We start from the raw sequence: 16,485 nt of genomic DNA, 5'->3' as shown, positions 1-16,485 counted from the left end.
TCCTTAATGGGCCATTCAACTTGATTTGTCCCTTCATGTGCTGGCTGAATACCTTGTGGGCTTTACCACAGGAGCAAACATGTAGTAAACATAGCGAATATTCATAACTTCAGATACCAAGATGAATATAGATGCATAGAAATAGCATAATCATAAGTACCAGCTATTTCACCTACATGACTATTCCCAAAAGAGATTCTGAAAAATCACACCACATACCTCAGAGCCTATGTGCCAGCACCATGCCCCACTGGAGTTTTGTTATCTGTTATGTAACAACAGAGATGGAGCCAGTGACATGACTCCGTTTAGCTTAAAAAGGCAAGGTTAATTTTTAGCCGTTCAGGTGTGACGGCACCTTTAGTCCGTGAGGGCGTACTGGCTGGCACACATTCAGGTTAATGGGCTTCAGTGTTCCTTTGCAGTTAACTTTTTAATGTTCATAAGCCTGGCATGTGCTGAGGTGGTTTAAAGCAGGGGTCCCCAACGCAGTGCCCGCGGGCGCCATGGCGCCCACCGGGGCATCCATGTGCGCCCGCCTCCTGGCCGCCAGACAAGCAGCCGTTGAAATGCCGCCGTGAAGCGGCAATGTCAAGAAGCGCTACCGCCAAATTTCAGCGGCATTTCGGTGGCGACGCCTCTTGACGTTGCCGCTTCAGGGCGGCATTTCGGCAGCTGCTTGTCCGGCGGCCACAGTCGTCCGGCGCCTGCCCCACGGAAAAGGTTGGGGACCACTGGTTTAAAGCATAACACAGGCCCTTATGTTTGCAAATCTGTGAACCTCTGCCTCTTTGAGATTTTATTATTATTATTATTATTATTATTTTTGTTGTTGGTCATAATGTGGGAGGGGCTCCTCTTCGCCCTCTGCTCATGAGGTTATGTATGTGTCTTGTGGCACTTTTCTGAACACCAGTTGGAAGGAATTTTTTTTTCAGTAAGTGTGGACTGATTCTTTTCTCTTAGAAGGCATGTAATTTTTTCAGCTTCACACCGATTAACACAGAAAACAATTGGGGCCAGCTGTTAAACTTTCTTCAAATTCCTAGAAATTTAAGTTCAGCTATATTTTCCAGTACAGTGATGAAATGGGTGTTTGTATATACAAACATCAACATGCTTAACTACTCACTTTCCCCCCGAATATGTAGTATTTCAGTCTGTTTATATGGAATATGGGAGTTTCGTGAGGAGCTATTTCAGTATATGTATGACTTATTAAAAGACAAATTTTAAGTAGGACTGTATCCTAAACTGCATTATGATATCGTACTCAAACATTGCATTTCAATGGGAGATTCAACTTCCTTTATAGGAACAGAACAGACTTCTCAAACGCTTACCACAAAAGTGGTCCATAGACATGCAAATAGTCCCATTGTCTTCAATGGGATTTATCAAATGATTAAGGGTTTACAGGATTAGGTTCCAAGTTTGTAAATTGTCCTGGATGAAACTGACAATGCCTGAGCTGTCAGATCAGAAGGAGCTTAATTCGAATAAAGGTGGGCAGGTGTGTGATAAGTCTTAGCTCTGTTGCTAAGATGAGGAACATATTTTCAGCAAAGTTCTTGGCAGATTCCCCAGGCAGCTGGTTTAAGGACATCAGTGTCTGGCATTATAATCTTCACTTATAGTTCTCTGACCCACAAAGCTGGAAAATGAGGCATTTGTTTTCTTTGTTTTGCTGCTCCAGTTCCAGTTAGCAAAATGCACATTAGACTAGTTTGGCTGCAAAGAAGAATTCTACGTACACTAGGGTCAACACCTGATTCCTGTCAGGCTGCAGAACTGGGCTGACATCAGAATCCAAACCTCCTCTGGTCAGTCCAAGCAAAGACATTCCTCTAATGATTTGGACTTAATGTGATGCAGTATGGATGTCATGGATAGTTCAGACCAATGGGGAGAAACAGAATCAAAAACACTGTTTAAACACGTTCAGTCCTCCCCACATTCCTCCCCTCTTGAGGACTCCTGATCAATTTAACAGCACAATGCATATGCTAACAAACTTAAACAAAGCCTTTGTTTAAGTTTGTTAGCATATGCATTGTGCTGTTAAAGCCATATAAAGAATAAATGCCCTCCCTAGCCCTGTTCTGCTCCTTTAAGAAACAGAGCTCAGTCCCACCCCACCACTGGAGAGGGGGGCTAGCGCCAAGTCTTTCTGGTACCCTGTACCCCCTAAAAATCTCTTGCTGGTACTGCGTACTGGAACGTACCACCCTACTTGCACTCCTGAACAGGAATCAATGACCACGGTATCTAAACCCAATGCAGAGAATCAAAGCAAATAACATAATTCCAGAAAAGAACTCAAAAAAGGGAACTCTGCTGTCTGTGGGGCAGACAGCTGTGGAGGATGGGGGTATGGGTCTAAAAATAGCCTTGCTCTGTACATTGTTGAGAAACTCTGTGAAAAAAATCGTTGGCCTCAGCGCAAAGACTAGTGGAGAAATGTCTCCCACATAAAATTGCCATCACAGCTGGCAGGGACTAACTGAAGTGCCCTTTCACACCAAGTGGTGGTCCCTCCTGGTCAGTATTCAGGCACATCGAGGGGGAGCTTGTCCTGACACTGCCTGCTTTGTATGTGCTCTGGGGCTAAGTGGAGGATTTGCCAAAATGGGTTATGCTCCCCAGCTCGTATTTAGGAATTGACATAAGCGGCCTGCTATTGGAAGGTGCTGAGCATCCAGCACCTTCCAGTGAAGCCAAATGGTAGTTGCTGGGTGCTCAGCACCTCTGAAAGCAGACCACTTCTTTAGGTGTCTAAATATAGATTTAGGAGTGCAACTTACGTCCCTACTTTGGAAAGTCTCCAGAGCTGTCACCATGACACTGTTCTCCAGCGCTGAAATTCATTTAAAGCCCCACTCCAAAGGAACCCTTCGAAGATCTTGGTCTAAAAAGCACCAGAGCTTTTCAGGGATAGCTCAGTGGTTTGAGCATTGGCCTGCTAAACCCAGGGTTGTGAGTTCAATCCTTGAGGGGACCATTTAGGGATCCAAGGTAAAAATCTGTCTGGGGATTGGCCCTGCTTTGAGCAGGGGGTTGGACTAGATGATCTCCTGAGGTCCCTTCCAACCCTGATATTCTATGAATGCAGCTTGCAACCTTTTAATCTACCACTCAGATCCTGAAGCTAGAAAGGGGGATCTGTGCATTATAAGCGCTGCTCATAGGACAACACGGAACAGGGCTCTGTGCATCAAGGGTGAGATTGATTTGATGGTGATATTTATCTTACTGTGGCAACAATAAGATGAGAATAACCCTTCCTTTAGCTAGCACCTTCCATCCACAGCTCTTCACAAACGCTAATGAACGGAGGCTCACAACAGCCTTTTGAGGAGAGAAAAATCAAACAGCATCTCTCAGGCCATGCTCTTTTGATCTCTGCAAGCAGCAGCTCTCAAATGGCAAGAAAATCTTTGCAGCTCAGTAAAGAGGAGCAGATACTCAGACCAGAGGTGACAGATGCATCGATCACTCTAATTGAAGAGGCTCAATAGGATTCTGTCTAGCCGTAAAGGGACACCTTTTCAAAGAGACCCGAGCTGCAGCTTTTCCTTCACAATTATTTGTCTGGAATTGGGTGTTCCAGTCTCTGGGTCGAAATCCCCGAATCCTTACTCCTGCAAAACTCCCACTGAGCAGTGTCAAGGGACTGGATCTCTCATGGACATCCAGGGGAGTGGCACATGCTCAACACCTCTCAAGATGTGGCCTATCAGGAGTTGAGCCGGAGCGAGAACAGGGTAAACACAAAGTACAGTGCGAGTGAGGGCTCCTCGGAACCGCTGATGTCTCAGACCAGTTGCCTGAACACTGACCTGCAGGGACTGCTGGTAGGGATGAAAGGGCACTTACATTAATCCTTGACCTAGAGATAGGCAAGGGCCCAGCTGACACTCCGGCACAAATCTGCACAGCTCTGGGGTGGGTGCAGTTTCTGCTATCCCACCCTTTCAGGATAGTCCATTATCCTCCAATTGGTCCTAGACAAAACAAACAGCTGGTTCTCAGTCTGTAATCCTCAGGGAACCATTGCCCAAGCATAGTCTGTAGAATACAAACCACTTATATCATATCTGCCTGGTTGCTTTTGTTTTCCTCTATGGTAACAAAGACATTTACAGCAAAAGGCCTGAGATTTCCTTGCCTCCTCTAAAGTGCCATGAGCACAGGAAATATGTTTAAGGCTCCACCCTGCAATGGCAGCTAGCTTCCTGTTTGGGGACAGAAATAGGCTGGGTAAGCAGAAGGTCAGAGCAGTTCAATGGTGCAATAGGAGAACCCCATGACTCTAGCTGCCCTGGGAATCCACAGGCTGGCAGGGAGTGAGAGACATAAACTGATGTTTTCTGGAGTCACAACTGATTATAAAATACTCAACCCAATCATATGGATTGAAAACACAATGGGCCAGATCCTTACCTTTTGTAAAGGGCTGAAACTCCACGGAGTCAATGGAGCTGCGCCCATTTACACCAACAGTGCATCTGGCCTAATGTCTTGAACCAACAACATGTATCTACGCTGTTCCCACAGAAATACAGATATGATAGGCATCAGCTAGATTCCATGCATGTGGCACAGGAAATAAACACTGGCTTCATTCTGCATTATCTACAGATGCATTGTAAAGAGCCAGCTAGCTCATTATTGGGTATCATTACCATAGTCCAACATCCAGCTAGCGGAGGGATCCATAATCATTAAAACAGGTGCCAGAAGTGAGTGGCAGCAACTTGGGAGCAGGCTGAGAAGGGAAAAGCTGGACAGCAGTTAGCTTAGGAGTTGGGGCTTTGGAGGGCCGGAGAGCTGAGAGTTGCAACAGGAAGATATGGTGCTTCAGCCCCCAGGCAGAAGGCCAATGCGAAGGGGTCACACTGACTCCTGGATACCCTTATACCCATGTGCTGGACTGTCCCTCTGGGCTAAACTGAGAACTGGGATTTATCTTGTAACCGTTAAAACAAGCATGCCCAGGGCGCAGCTGTTATTTCTGGCAGTCCTAGGAAAAGAATCAATCTTCAGTTATATAAAGTGTGCAAAGGTTTTGGGGAACCCACTGAGAGTTAGAGCCTGAAGCCCTTGTGCTTGGAGTGCCTACACACCTTGCCTCTGAGCTTGTGGTACGCCCAGCACACGACTAACACTCAGGGTACAGTGGTACTCACAGCAATAGCCTGCTGGGGTCTCAGTTGAGGCCTTGGTCCTTTTCCTGAGATGGACAGGAGAGGGCAGCATATTGAATCACCAAGGCTGTGCAATTGGGCCCCATGGAACTCCCTCCCTCTGAAGATACAGACATTTCGGTCAAGCCAGATACCTCCCCAGTTCTATCCCCTTTGGAGATTACATCTTCACTGGCTTTTTTGCCTTGGGAAGCTACTTATGGGGCCAAAATGACATTGGATCTCATCTCACAATCTTCCTAGCATCCAGGAGCAGTTACTGTGCAAAGACAAGAGCTCCCATTACAATGGCCCCAGGAATGGCCCCCTGAGACATTGCTCTAATAGTCTGGAGATCTGCATTTTAGCCCTTGTTCTGCTAGAAACTCGCTATGTGACCTTGGACAAGTCTCTCTGTGCCCCACTGTGACAGGGGGCTCTACTCACTTCCTGGCAGTTCTGGGGGATTAGCTCCGTCAGGCCGACACCCCTTCCAGCAGTTATACCCTGTCAATTTCTCCTCTGCAGCCCGTCTCTCACTCCAGAACCGCAGCATCCTCTTTGTCACTCAGCCCTCTGACCAGGTCACTATTGTAGTTACTCCTTGGGGCGTGTATGTGGGGTGAATGTATCAAGGTTCCTGCTCTTCAGTAGCCTCAGGCAGTCTTCCACTTCACTGCTTCACAGTGCCACTCCCGCAGTGACTGGTAGGAGAACCCAGGCCCACCCTCTACTCCGGGTTCCAGCTCAGCCTCAGGGACCCTCTACACAGCAGCCAGGGTCCATTTCCTGCACCTTGCTCCCTTTCCCTGAGCTGCTTCCAAACCATCTGGCCCTCCCCACTCCTCTGGGTTTTCCAGTCTCTTCCCTCCATCCTCCCAGGGAGTAACTTTAGGCAATTCATCTCTGCAGTATACCCCCTCCCCAAACACTCCTCCCTTTTCCCAGGGGGTGATTGCAAACTTCTCCCTGCTGCCCTTTCTGCTTCCAATTTCCTGTCCTTAGTATAAATCCCACCTGTCCCTCTCAGGTGAGCTTCTCTCTAAGTAGCTGCCTCCAGCCTAAAGTTTACCCATTTGCAGCCTAATTAGCTGATTGGCCCCCCTGGTCCAACTCAGCTCTTGCAGGGCCAGTGTGGGGAGCACACCCCACCACGCTCATACTGCCACCAACCCCAAACATTCAAAAAGCACGAGATTGGCTTAAAATCATACGATTTCAAAACCCAGTACATTTGATGTTCTTTTTATTTGGCTTCTGGTGTTTGCACTTTTAAGGGTCACATTTTCCAACTTTTCCCTGCAACCACGAGGGCTAGACATTTACTTTTAAAAAAGCTGAGATTCTCATGCAATGCAGTGGCAACACTCCATTGAATTTCCTTATTGTTATGAGGTTTGACTCACGAATATTTATAAAGTGCTTTTGAGATCCTCAGATGGAAGGCACAGGGTGAAATTCACCCCTTTGCGAAGGACTTAAGTGGAGTATACCCTTGTACTGGCTGTCTGCCTCAGGTGAATTTCACTGTGGAGAGAACGAAGTATCATTAACCATCATGTCACAGGATGACTGGCCCTTTAAAGGGAGATGGGTCCAGCCCTACCTATGACTCACTTAGTTTGCCTTCCCAGGTGGAGAAAATGAACAATGTCACAGGACAGGCATGCCATATGGATAAATCAGGCCTTCTGTGGGTAAATAAAACAGAAGCCTGTGGAGTGCAAAGGGGAGAGAAGAAAAGCTTTTAGGTAGGAAGCTCTGGGAGTCCTTGCTTCATAGAGAAGCACACAGACAGACTCTCCATAGCTCTCAGGCAGAGGGCCTCAGGGGCAGAGGGGCTGCCAGGGCAGGCCAAATTTCAGTGAGTGCTGTCACAACCCCACCTTTTGAGCATTCCACCCTTTGTTAATAAACCCAGCCCCCAAGATGCATTAAAGCCTATGTTACTTGACACATTAAAGCCTATGTTGAAGTTATTAGGGAGCCCAAGAACAGGAAACAGAGGCAGCGGCTAGCCAAAAGCCAGTCCAGATAGGTGGTGCTGTGACATATCTCTATTTTGATCATGAAAAATGTAAATGCAAGACAACCCAAACACTTGAATCACAAATTCCAATACTAAATCCTGTTCACATTCCTAGGAAATGCCCCTATACTGAGCAGGTCTGATTCCTACCAGCAGAGGGTAGGAGTGCACATACATACATATTTTATCCTCTAAACTAACCAGCAAAAAAATCTCATTTTCTGAAAAGAAACACTCCCAGATTTTTGCCTATTATCTGGAAAGACAATTGTTGAGGCATGTCTTTCAAAGGAAGCCACACAATTCATAAACTCACTTTGTTTGACCTCCCAACTACCCTCCACGGCTGAGACAAAAATAAACCACATAAGCAAATAGGCCTTTTATAGGCCAACTTTTCAAACGTGGTTTCACTCTTGCAGGTGCAGTTTTGTACCCATGATTATTTGCACTAACAGTTCAGGACGCTTAGATGTCTACAGGTATGTCCCTGATTTACAGGAGCAATTGGGGTTTTAAACGTCTGAGTGACCTAAATTGCAAAATCGAGCCCTGGTGAAGACCTGGATGAAATTACGGCCTTTCTGCACACTTACCCATTGTGCACATGCCTGAGTGTTTTATGCAGGCCCTAACAGATGCTCACATACCCACTGCACCGTCCTTTGAAAATTTGGCCCTTTAATTTTTAATTCTTCAGTAGGATGAGACGTAAAGCAACTAACTCCAGCTCTTCTGAAAATAGAGACCTCAATATTTTATTAATAGTGATATGCAATGCAAGGATATTTCTCTTCCTCATTTGGAGACTTTTCCTGATTACACAAGAGCACTCATTTCACTCTCAGCTCTCTCCTCACTACAACGACTGCTCTTGGTTTTGAACTAAAGGAGCGCTCAGGAGTTAGAGAGATGTTGTTCCTGCAGCTTTTCTCTGCTTTGATTTTCTTCAGCCAAGGCCAAGGAGTGGCTCCTTACTCACTGCAGAACTGTGTGGTCCATGGAAAGTGGAGCAAAACGATAAAGGTGCTGTGCTATCATCAGAACTTGTCACAAGTCCCAAGTGATCTTCCCTGGAATGTAAGCAGCTTAGATCTGTCTGAGAATCGGATTGCAAGCCTGAGGCAGAGTGACTTCAGCAAACTGAGTCTGTTGCAAGTCTTGAATGTTTCTCAGAACCAAATTCATCTAATTGAAGAAGGCACTTTTACTTACACAAGTAGCCTAAAGATCTTGAACCTCACTTCAAACCAGCTGAGAGTTATTTCCAGCTCTATGTTTGATGGGCTAGGGAACCTTACAGTCTTGCTACTTAGGAAAAATAATATTGACAGGATTGAGCCATCTGCCTTTGCCCACCTGATGAAGTTAAAGGTAATTGATTTATCATCAAACAAGTTACATTCTCTGAATGCTTTGGATGTTGTGTTTAAGGTAAAATCTTTGGAAGAGCTGCACATAAGAGAGAACAATATAACACATTTCAGGACCAAAGATAATGTGCCCATGTGGCTTCGTGAACTGGATGCATCCCATAACCCAATCTCTTTCATTGATGTTGCAACTGATGCTTTGTATAGACTTCTTTCACTGGATTTATCTTTCTCTGGCACCCATAACCACATTACATGGATTATACAAGACCCTTGTTTCCTGAAAGGGTTAAAGAGATTATATTTAGGAGGGATATTGATGACACCACTAGACATATTGGCTGTGGTCCAAAAACTGAATTGCTCTTTGCTAGAGGAGATCCACCTAAATGAGTTGAACTTGACTGATTCTGACAATCTCATAGAAAAGGTATGCCTTTGGCACCGCAATGTCAAGACTCTTAACTTACAAGGCAATAAATTCGAAAGCATTAAAGGAATTGTCTTTGAAAACTGCACTCATCTATGGCATTTGGATCTGGCACACAACAGGTTAAAAGTGGTGCCGTGTATATCTTTTCAGCCCCTGAATTCTTTACAGAGTCTTTCCTTGGCAAACAATGAGTTCACTGCAGTACCAAATGCAATTTCGAATATAATGTCTCTGAAAAGTCTGGATCTCAGCTTTAACCAAATTAGGAAAATTGTCCCAAATGACTTTGCCAATCTAAAGAACCTGGAGCACCTCACTCTAACTGGAAACAGAATCACTAAGATCAACTCAGATTTGTTTCCAGATCTACACAATTTGTTGGAATTAAATATGGGAACGAACCTCCTTTTGGAAATCTCACGACCTTTTTCAGATAGTTTAGGGAAGCTGGAAAAAATGGAACTAGCAGGAAATAAGATGAGCTCCATCAAGAAAGAAACTTTTAGGAATCTGACTTCTCTGCAGTTTCTCAGCCTGCTGGACAACCAAATTAGCACAATAGAACCCGGAGCCTTTGAAGGTCTGAGCCACCTGCAGACACTGCTTCTTGGCACTAATAAGATCACCAAGGAAACTTTGCAGAAAGGCATCTTCCAGGGAGTAAACTCATTGGTTGACCTTCAGCTTTTTGAAAATTACATCTCCTATGAGACATCTGGAGAACTTGACAACCCTCCCTTCATTCTCCTGAAGTCCTTAAAATACCTCTCTCTGAACAGCCAACGTCATAGAGGGCTTCTGAATTTCCCATCTAACTTCTTGCAGGGGTTGGAATCAATAGTGAGAATCCATGCAGGCAACTTGCCCATCACTGATTTGGATCCAGCCACCTTTAGTTACACCCCTACCCTCCAAGAACTGGATTTGAGCTGCAATCCTATCAATCCCATTAGCCCAGCTCTGCTCCAGCCTGGACCGAAGCTGACAGAGCTACATCTCAATAAAATAGGGCTGCAGTCTCTTGATTTTGTTCTCCACATAAACTTTTCTAAGCTGTCCATACTCAGGGTGTCTGGAAACAAACTAAATGTAATTGAACTTAAACACATAAGGGCTTTACCTGACCTTACCTTTTTGGATCTTAGACAAAATCCTTACACTTGTTCTTGCGATAACCAAATGTTCCTCAGTTGGTCTCTTCATGACTTAAAAACTCAAGTGCTCTATTTCTACCAGTACACCTGTGCTTTCCCACTTGCCAGTAAGGGAAGGAAACTGTGGGCCTTCCACACCTCCTCCTGCACAGTCAACCATGAGTTTATCCTGTTTGTTACGAATACAACCACAATTATTTTGCTGATGATAGTATGCATCTGTTTTCGCTGGAGGTGGCAAGGGATTTATGCTTATCACCTGCTACTTGCCTATATTCATGACAAGAGGTACAAAAGGATGAGGCAACATACAAAATACGACTATGACGCGTTTGTCTCGTACAACACGCATGACCGGGAGTGGGTGATCAATGAGCTCCTTCCCACACTGGAAGACAAATACCACTGGAGGCTATGTCTGCACCACCGTGACTTTGAACCAGGGAAGTGCATCCTGAAGAACATTGTGGAAAACATCTATGCCAGCAGGAAGACCATTTGTGTCATAACCCGCCACTACCTGGAAAGTGAGTGGTGCTCTAAGGAGATCCAGATAGCCAGTTTTCGCCTCTTTGATGAACACAAGGATGTCCTGATCCTGATTTTCCTGGAACACATCCCCAGTGGTAGTCTATCATCCTACCACAGAATGAGAAAACTGGTGAAGAAGAAAACATACCTCATGTGGCCCCAGGAGGAGAAGGAGATTCCACTGTTTTGGCATAAACTCAACATGGCCTTGAAGACAAGTGAGGGGAAAGAGGATGAAGATCCTATTTTGTCTAGGATCATTCCAGATGAAGATCAGTAAAGACAGTGGCCTGCAGTGACTCTCTCTGTCTGCTTATGACATTTCTGATGGGGCCATCTCTGCGACTTCTAGATATCAGCCTGGATATTGAAGACACTAATGTCCAGTATTTGAAATTATTTGGCTTCCCCTCACTGCAGAGGACTGTGACAGTGGCACTTGCATTACAAAGAGGTTAGTACTAAAACCACCTGCACATTGCCAGGCCACAGTTGAGGCTTATAGACTGTGCCAGTGACTGTATGTGTGTGTGAAGCTTGCATTGATACTATGTGTTTTTGTACCTGTTCTGTGGCTAAACAGAAGCCTTGAGTCTGCAGGGCCATCAAGCTTAATTTACTGAAATTTGTTAATTGGGTTTTAATGCGCTTTAAAAATGTAAAAAAAGGAAAGAAAGAAAGAAAGAAAGAAAGAAAGAGCTCAGTAGCAAAGCTAAGTAATTGTGAACCAAAGAGAGCAAACCTGGGGTAGAAAAGAATGATAGAAACAACCTTTGCAAACCCAAAACAAAAACTTAACAAAATTATGAATGCCTTCCTGTCTGCAGCTGTTTGGCACAGTGAACATATAACCTTTCTGTGAAACTATTTTAAAACAATTTGCAAATCACCTTTAAGAAAAGGTTAGGTACAAACTTTCATTTTCAAACTCCCTGAAGTTATGTAAATCCTGCTTCGAGGCCATTAAAGAGAACAACTGCATAGAGATAAAGCTCTACTATGAACTTTTAATTATCTTTACACTTGTTAAAATCTAATGTTTAGGTTAATTTCTACATTTCATTTTTTAATCTTTAGGACAAGAGATTGATTACCAGTGTCAATCAGGACAGGGAGAAAATATCCACACTAAGTCCTGCTCTACACACTGTGTTTATACTGGTAGAACCATGTTGGCTGGTTTGTAATTTTTAATGAAATGATACTGGTACAACCCCTAGAGTGGATGCAGTTATCACAGTATAAAAGAGCTTGTACCACTATTGCTTATATGGAGATATACCTATCTCATAGAGCTGGAAGGGACCCTGAAAGGTCATCAAGTCCAGCCCCCTGCCTTCACTAGCAGGACCAAGTACAGATTTTTGCCTACGTGGCCCCCTTGAGGATTGAACTCACAACCCTGAATTTAGTAGGCCAATGCTCAAACCACTGAGCTATCCCTCCCCCCATTGCACTTCCCATACAGGAATACCAGTATATATATATAAGAATATACCAATATAGCACTGTTTTATAGATATATAGCTGTGTCCACATGAGAGGGATTGTACCGCTTTAGTTATAGCGGTATCATTAAAATGGTACAACTTTTGTGTGTACATAAGACCTAAGGCTTAAATGCAGTAAAGCATTTAAGCACATGCTTAATTTTAAGCAAGTGTTCAGATCCTGTGGTGATGAGCAAGGTCTGGGAACCAATGTAGAATAGAATAGAAGCATGTGACTAGTCCCACTGAACTAGAGCTGGATTTTTCAACAAAACAGTTTTGTTGGAAAATGCCAATTTGTTGAACTTGAAATATTTCACGAAAACACGAACTACACACAGGCAGGGCTCTATCCGAAATCCACCAGCTCGGGGGCCTGCAGCACTGAGCAGTCTCACTATGCAGACTGCCCTATGGTTTCAAGGTCTCTGCTCTGGACCCAAGAGCCTGAAAGGCTTTAGAGGCTCTCAAGGCTTCCAGGCTCCCAGCCACAGAACTGGAAGACTGGGAGCCCTGGCTCCTAAGCAGCCTGATGGGGAGTCAGGATCCTAAAAGTCCTGGGAACCACAGCTGAGCTGGAAGCTCAGGCTCAAATTCACAGAGAAATTTTTGCAACAAAATGTTTTGATTATTTCAAACTGATTTTCCCCCCCAGATTTTCCCTTTTGCAGGGAATTTCAAAATTCTATGTGCATTTCTAAACAGAACTTTATTTTTTAGTTTGGAATTTCCCACAGAATGAAAATTCCGACTTTCAACCAGCTCTAGTCTTAATGGCTTTGCTAGACTGGGCCCTTACTTCCTACTCTGGCATAAGCAACTGGATTGTGAGGGATTCTCTGTTACAAGAAGACACCTTGTGATAAATGAAGAGGGGGTGGAGCTCCCTTTTCTGGACACCCAACCAGCCAGTAGCTATAAAATCCCTCTTAGTAGCTGTTCTCTAATTGCTCTACTTGTAAAGGGTTAAAAAGTCTCACTGCTATGCAGGGGCGCCTCCAGGCACCAGGGCAGCAAGCGCGTGCCTGGGGCGGGAAGCCGCAGGGGGCGGCGTGCCAGTCGTCGTGAGGGCGGCAGTCAGGCAGCCTTCGGGAGGTCCGCCGGTCCCGCAGCTTCAGCAGCAATTTGGCGGCAGGACCGGCAGATCACCCGCAGAAACGCTGCCAAATCCGCGTGACCAGCGGACCACCCGCAGGCATACCACTGAAGGCCGCCTGACTGCTGTGCTTGGGGCAGCAAAAAACATAGAGCCGCCCCTGCTGCTATGCATAGGTAAAAGGAAGTGAGTGGGCACCTGGCCAAAAGAGCCAATGGGAAGGCTAGAACTTTTTAAAATTGAAACAAGACTCCCCTTTTGTCTGTCTGTTGTTCTCCCGGGGAGAGGCGAACAGGACAGAGCTATGATGTAAGAGCTTGGGCCAGGTATGAAAAAATCATCAGTATCATACCTAGAAACTACTCATTTAAAATCCCAGATATGTAAGTAGCTCAGGAAATGTCTAGGAAGACGCAATTAGGTTTATTCCTTGTCTTTCATTATGGCTTGTGGATTCCTCTGTGCTAACCCCAGGTCCTTTTGTTTTGCTTGTAACCTTAAAGATGGACCTCAAGAAAGCTATTCTTGATGCTTAATCCTTGTAGTTGTTTTCTTTTTTTAAATCTAGAAAATGCCTAAATTCCAAGATGTATTTTCTTTCCTTTTTTTTGGTTAATAAAATTTACCTTTTTTAAGAATAGAATTGGATTTTTGTGTCTTAAGAGGTTTGTGCACATGTTGTTTAATTAGCTGGTGACAATAGCTGATTTCTTTTTTTTTTCTTTCTCAGCTCTTCCCCGGAAGGGGGTGGGGGGTGAAAGGGCTTGAGGGTACCCCACAGGAGGGAATTCCCAAGTGCGCCTTCCTGGGTTCTCAAAGGGGTTCTGCACTTGGGTGGTGGCAGCATCTACCAATCCAAGGTCAGAGAAAAGCTGTAACCTTGGGAGTTTAATACAAGCCTGGAGTGGCCAGTATTAATTTTTAGAATCCTTGAGGGCCCCTACCTTCTGCACTTGAAGTGCCAGAGTTGGGGAATTAGCCTTGACACACCTAGACAGATAGTGTGAGTTAACTGGATGGTTTTGGTAATCTAATTTGGTGATATACAGTAGTGGAGTCTTTGTGGATATTCCCACTATAGCTCAGCATTTAAGAGTCACTACAGGATGTTTTAAATGAGCCCATTCTGTTGCATTTTGCTGAGTATGTTTAATAGCTGCTGTCTTAATTCTTTAGCATATGCTAGAAGGGAATTTTTTAGTAAAACAAGGTGAATGATGCAGTATTTATGAAAAGATGACACTCTGGGTCACATCCACCACTGCAGTGACTTCAGTGGAGATGTTCCCATACTCTAATACTCAGCTAATGTCTAATACTTGACTCTTGGCCTCAGTGATCAGTTGTGACAGTGAGATCCACAGATTACTATGGGTTGTGTAAAATGATTTTCTTGTACTAGTTTTAAGTTTGCTGCCTTTTCCTTCCATTAAACATCACTTTGTTTTTATATTGAGAGGGCATCAAATTTGCCTTCTCCAGACCAGTCCTTATTTTGATGCTCCCTCTTCTTTGTTTCCTCTCGAAAATAGTCCCAGTCTTGTCAATTTCTTTTCTTACTGAAGCCTCTCCAGGCATCTAGTTACTACTCCCTGCCTCTGAACCTGCTCTATTTCTGACATATCTTTTTTAAGATGGGCTGATCAGAACTGGACACGCTATTCCATCCAGGGGAAGGTGTACCCTGGATTTATCCAATAGCATTAGAATATCTCTAGCAGTATTTCCTGTCCCCTTCCTTATGCACCCTGACACTTTTTTTTTTTTTACTGCCATTTCACATTGGCAGAAGCTTTCATTGAGCTGTTCACAATGATACCCAGACCTTTTTCCTGGTTAATTAGGGTCTGATTCGTCCACCTTTACTCATGCTGAGTAGCTCCTCACACCATGAATAGGACCACTGGAAACCACCATCACAGTGGCACCAGTTGACACCATTGCTGACAGTTTCAGCAGAGAGCCCAGTGACTGAATGGGCCACAGGTACTGAACTCCCCTTACTTTAGCAGGGATCTGTTGTATTAATCTCAGGGTTGAGGCACATGGACCAGAAGCAGAATTTGGCCTATTGAATGTAACAGCCATTGTATGGGGGCAACTGCTGAACTCTACATCCTGTCAATAACTTCAGCAGCCCAATATTCTGGGTGTCTGAGTCCTGCTAGTGGCTCTCAGAGGAATAATGCTACCTCTGGTTATGTCCCGGTGCCTTGCCCTTGGCTGATGTGTGTCTGATTTGGCCCCTAGCAGCGCAAGATTCTTCTCTACAGCAGCAGCCCAAAAAGCTGTGAGCAGCTCTAAAAATAGATCAGTAAACAGCCTACTCTCTGCTGTAAAAAGCCCCCAGCTGAAGGTCATAGAAAAGCTACAGACCTGGCCACCCTGTTCAGAAGGAAAGCCACAAGGAAGCTGTGCCCTTGTCTCAAGGACATGCTCCTGACATAACAGCATGGGCAGTCGGGAAAGCACTGAGATACTGAGGCAGAATGGGTGTCTTGAAATGAATATCCCAGTGAGTCTGCAAAACCATTCATCCAGATCTAATCTGATGCATAAATATTGTAGCAGTGCCAATAACACAGGAGCTGGCCCGTCTCTAATGCAGAAGCACGTAGATGTTAGCCATGTTACTGCTCTTGTATTAACAACCTTTCCTAACTGCATCAAACAGGTTGTACTGCCCATGACTGGGTATATGATATTTCATAGGTCTCTGCAATCCGATATTTAACCCACCAGTCAGATGGAGAGGCAGTGTTGTTTAATAACTAGACCAAAGTACTTGAACTCAGGTGATCTGAGATTTATTCCCAACTTTGCCAATGACTTCCTGTGTGACTTTGGGCAAATCACTTAAGGTTTAGGCTCCCTTTGTGCCTTTGAAAATCTTTCCCCTCAAATGCAGGGGCCCTCAGTTTCTGTGAAAGGAGGTATTGCTACTTGTCTACTTCACTGGGTTGTTGTGGAATTAAATTTATGAAAAGTTATAATGTGACTGGAGATCCTCAAATGGCAGGAGCAATACAAGGACAAAAGGGCAGATGTTGATCTCATTTACATCAGTGTAAACTTTGAGTAATTCACTGGACTTGCATCAGGTTAACACTGACATACCTGAGATCAGATTCTGTCCCAAAGTCTTTGTACGTGTTATGCTATTTGTGAAGTGCTCCACCCTCGCTCTGATCAG

At 44.6% G+C, this 16,485-nt stretch overlaps 1 protein-coding gene across 1 annotated transcript; it reads left to right on the top strand.

The window, feature by feature from the left end:
• Positions 1-8,115: 8,115 nt before the first annotated feature.
• LOC112103097 (toll-like receptor 13) lies at positions 8,116-10,986 on the top strand. Its single transcript, XM_024194706.2, has one exon. The coding sequence runs from the start codon at positions 8,128-8,130 to the stop codon at positions 10,984-10,986; it is 2,859 nt and encodes a 952-aa protein (XP_024050474.2). The 5' UTR covers positions 8,116-8,127.
• Positions 10,987-16,485: the final 5,499 nt, after the last annotated feature.

Source organism: Terrapene carolina, unplaced genomic scaffold, assembly GCF_002925995.2.
Source record: "Terrapene carolina triunguis isolate 2854851 unplaced genomic scaffold, T_m_triunguis-2.0 Scaffold395, whole genome shotgun sequence".
In the NCBI taxonomy this organism is placed as follows: domain Eukaryota; kingdom Metazoa; phylum Chordata; order Testudines; family Emydidae; genus Terrapene; species Terrapene triunguis.
The sequence above is the reverse complement of the archived record's forward strand: the minus strand, read 5'-3'. Positions and strand labels throughout refer to the sequence as shown.

Coding starts and splice junctions, on each gene's coding strand:
- LOC112103097 (XM_024194706.2), top strand. CDS start 8,128: ATGTTGTTCCTGCAGCTTTTCTCTGCTTTGATTTTCTTCAGCCAAGGC.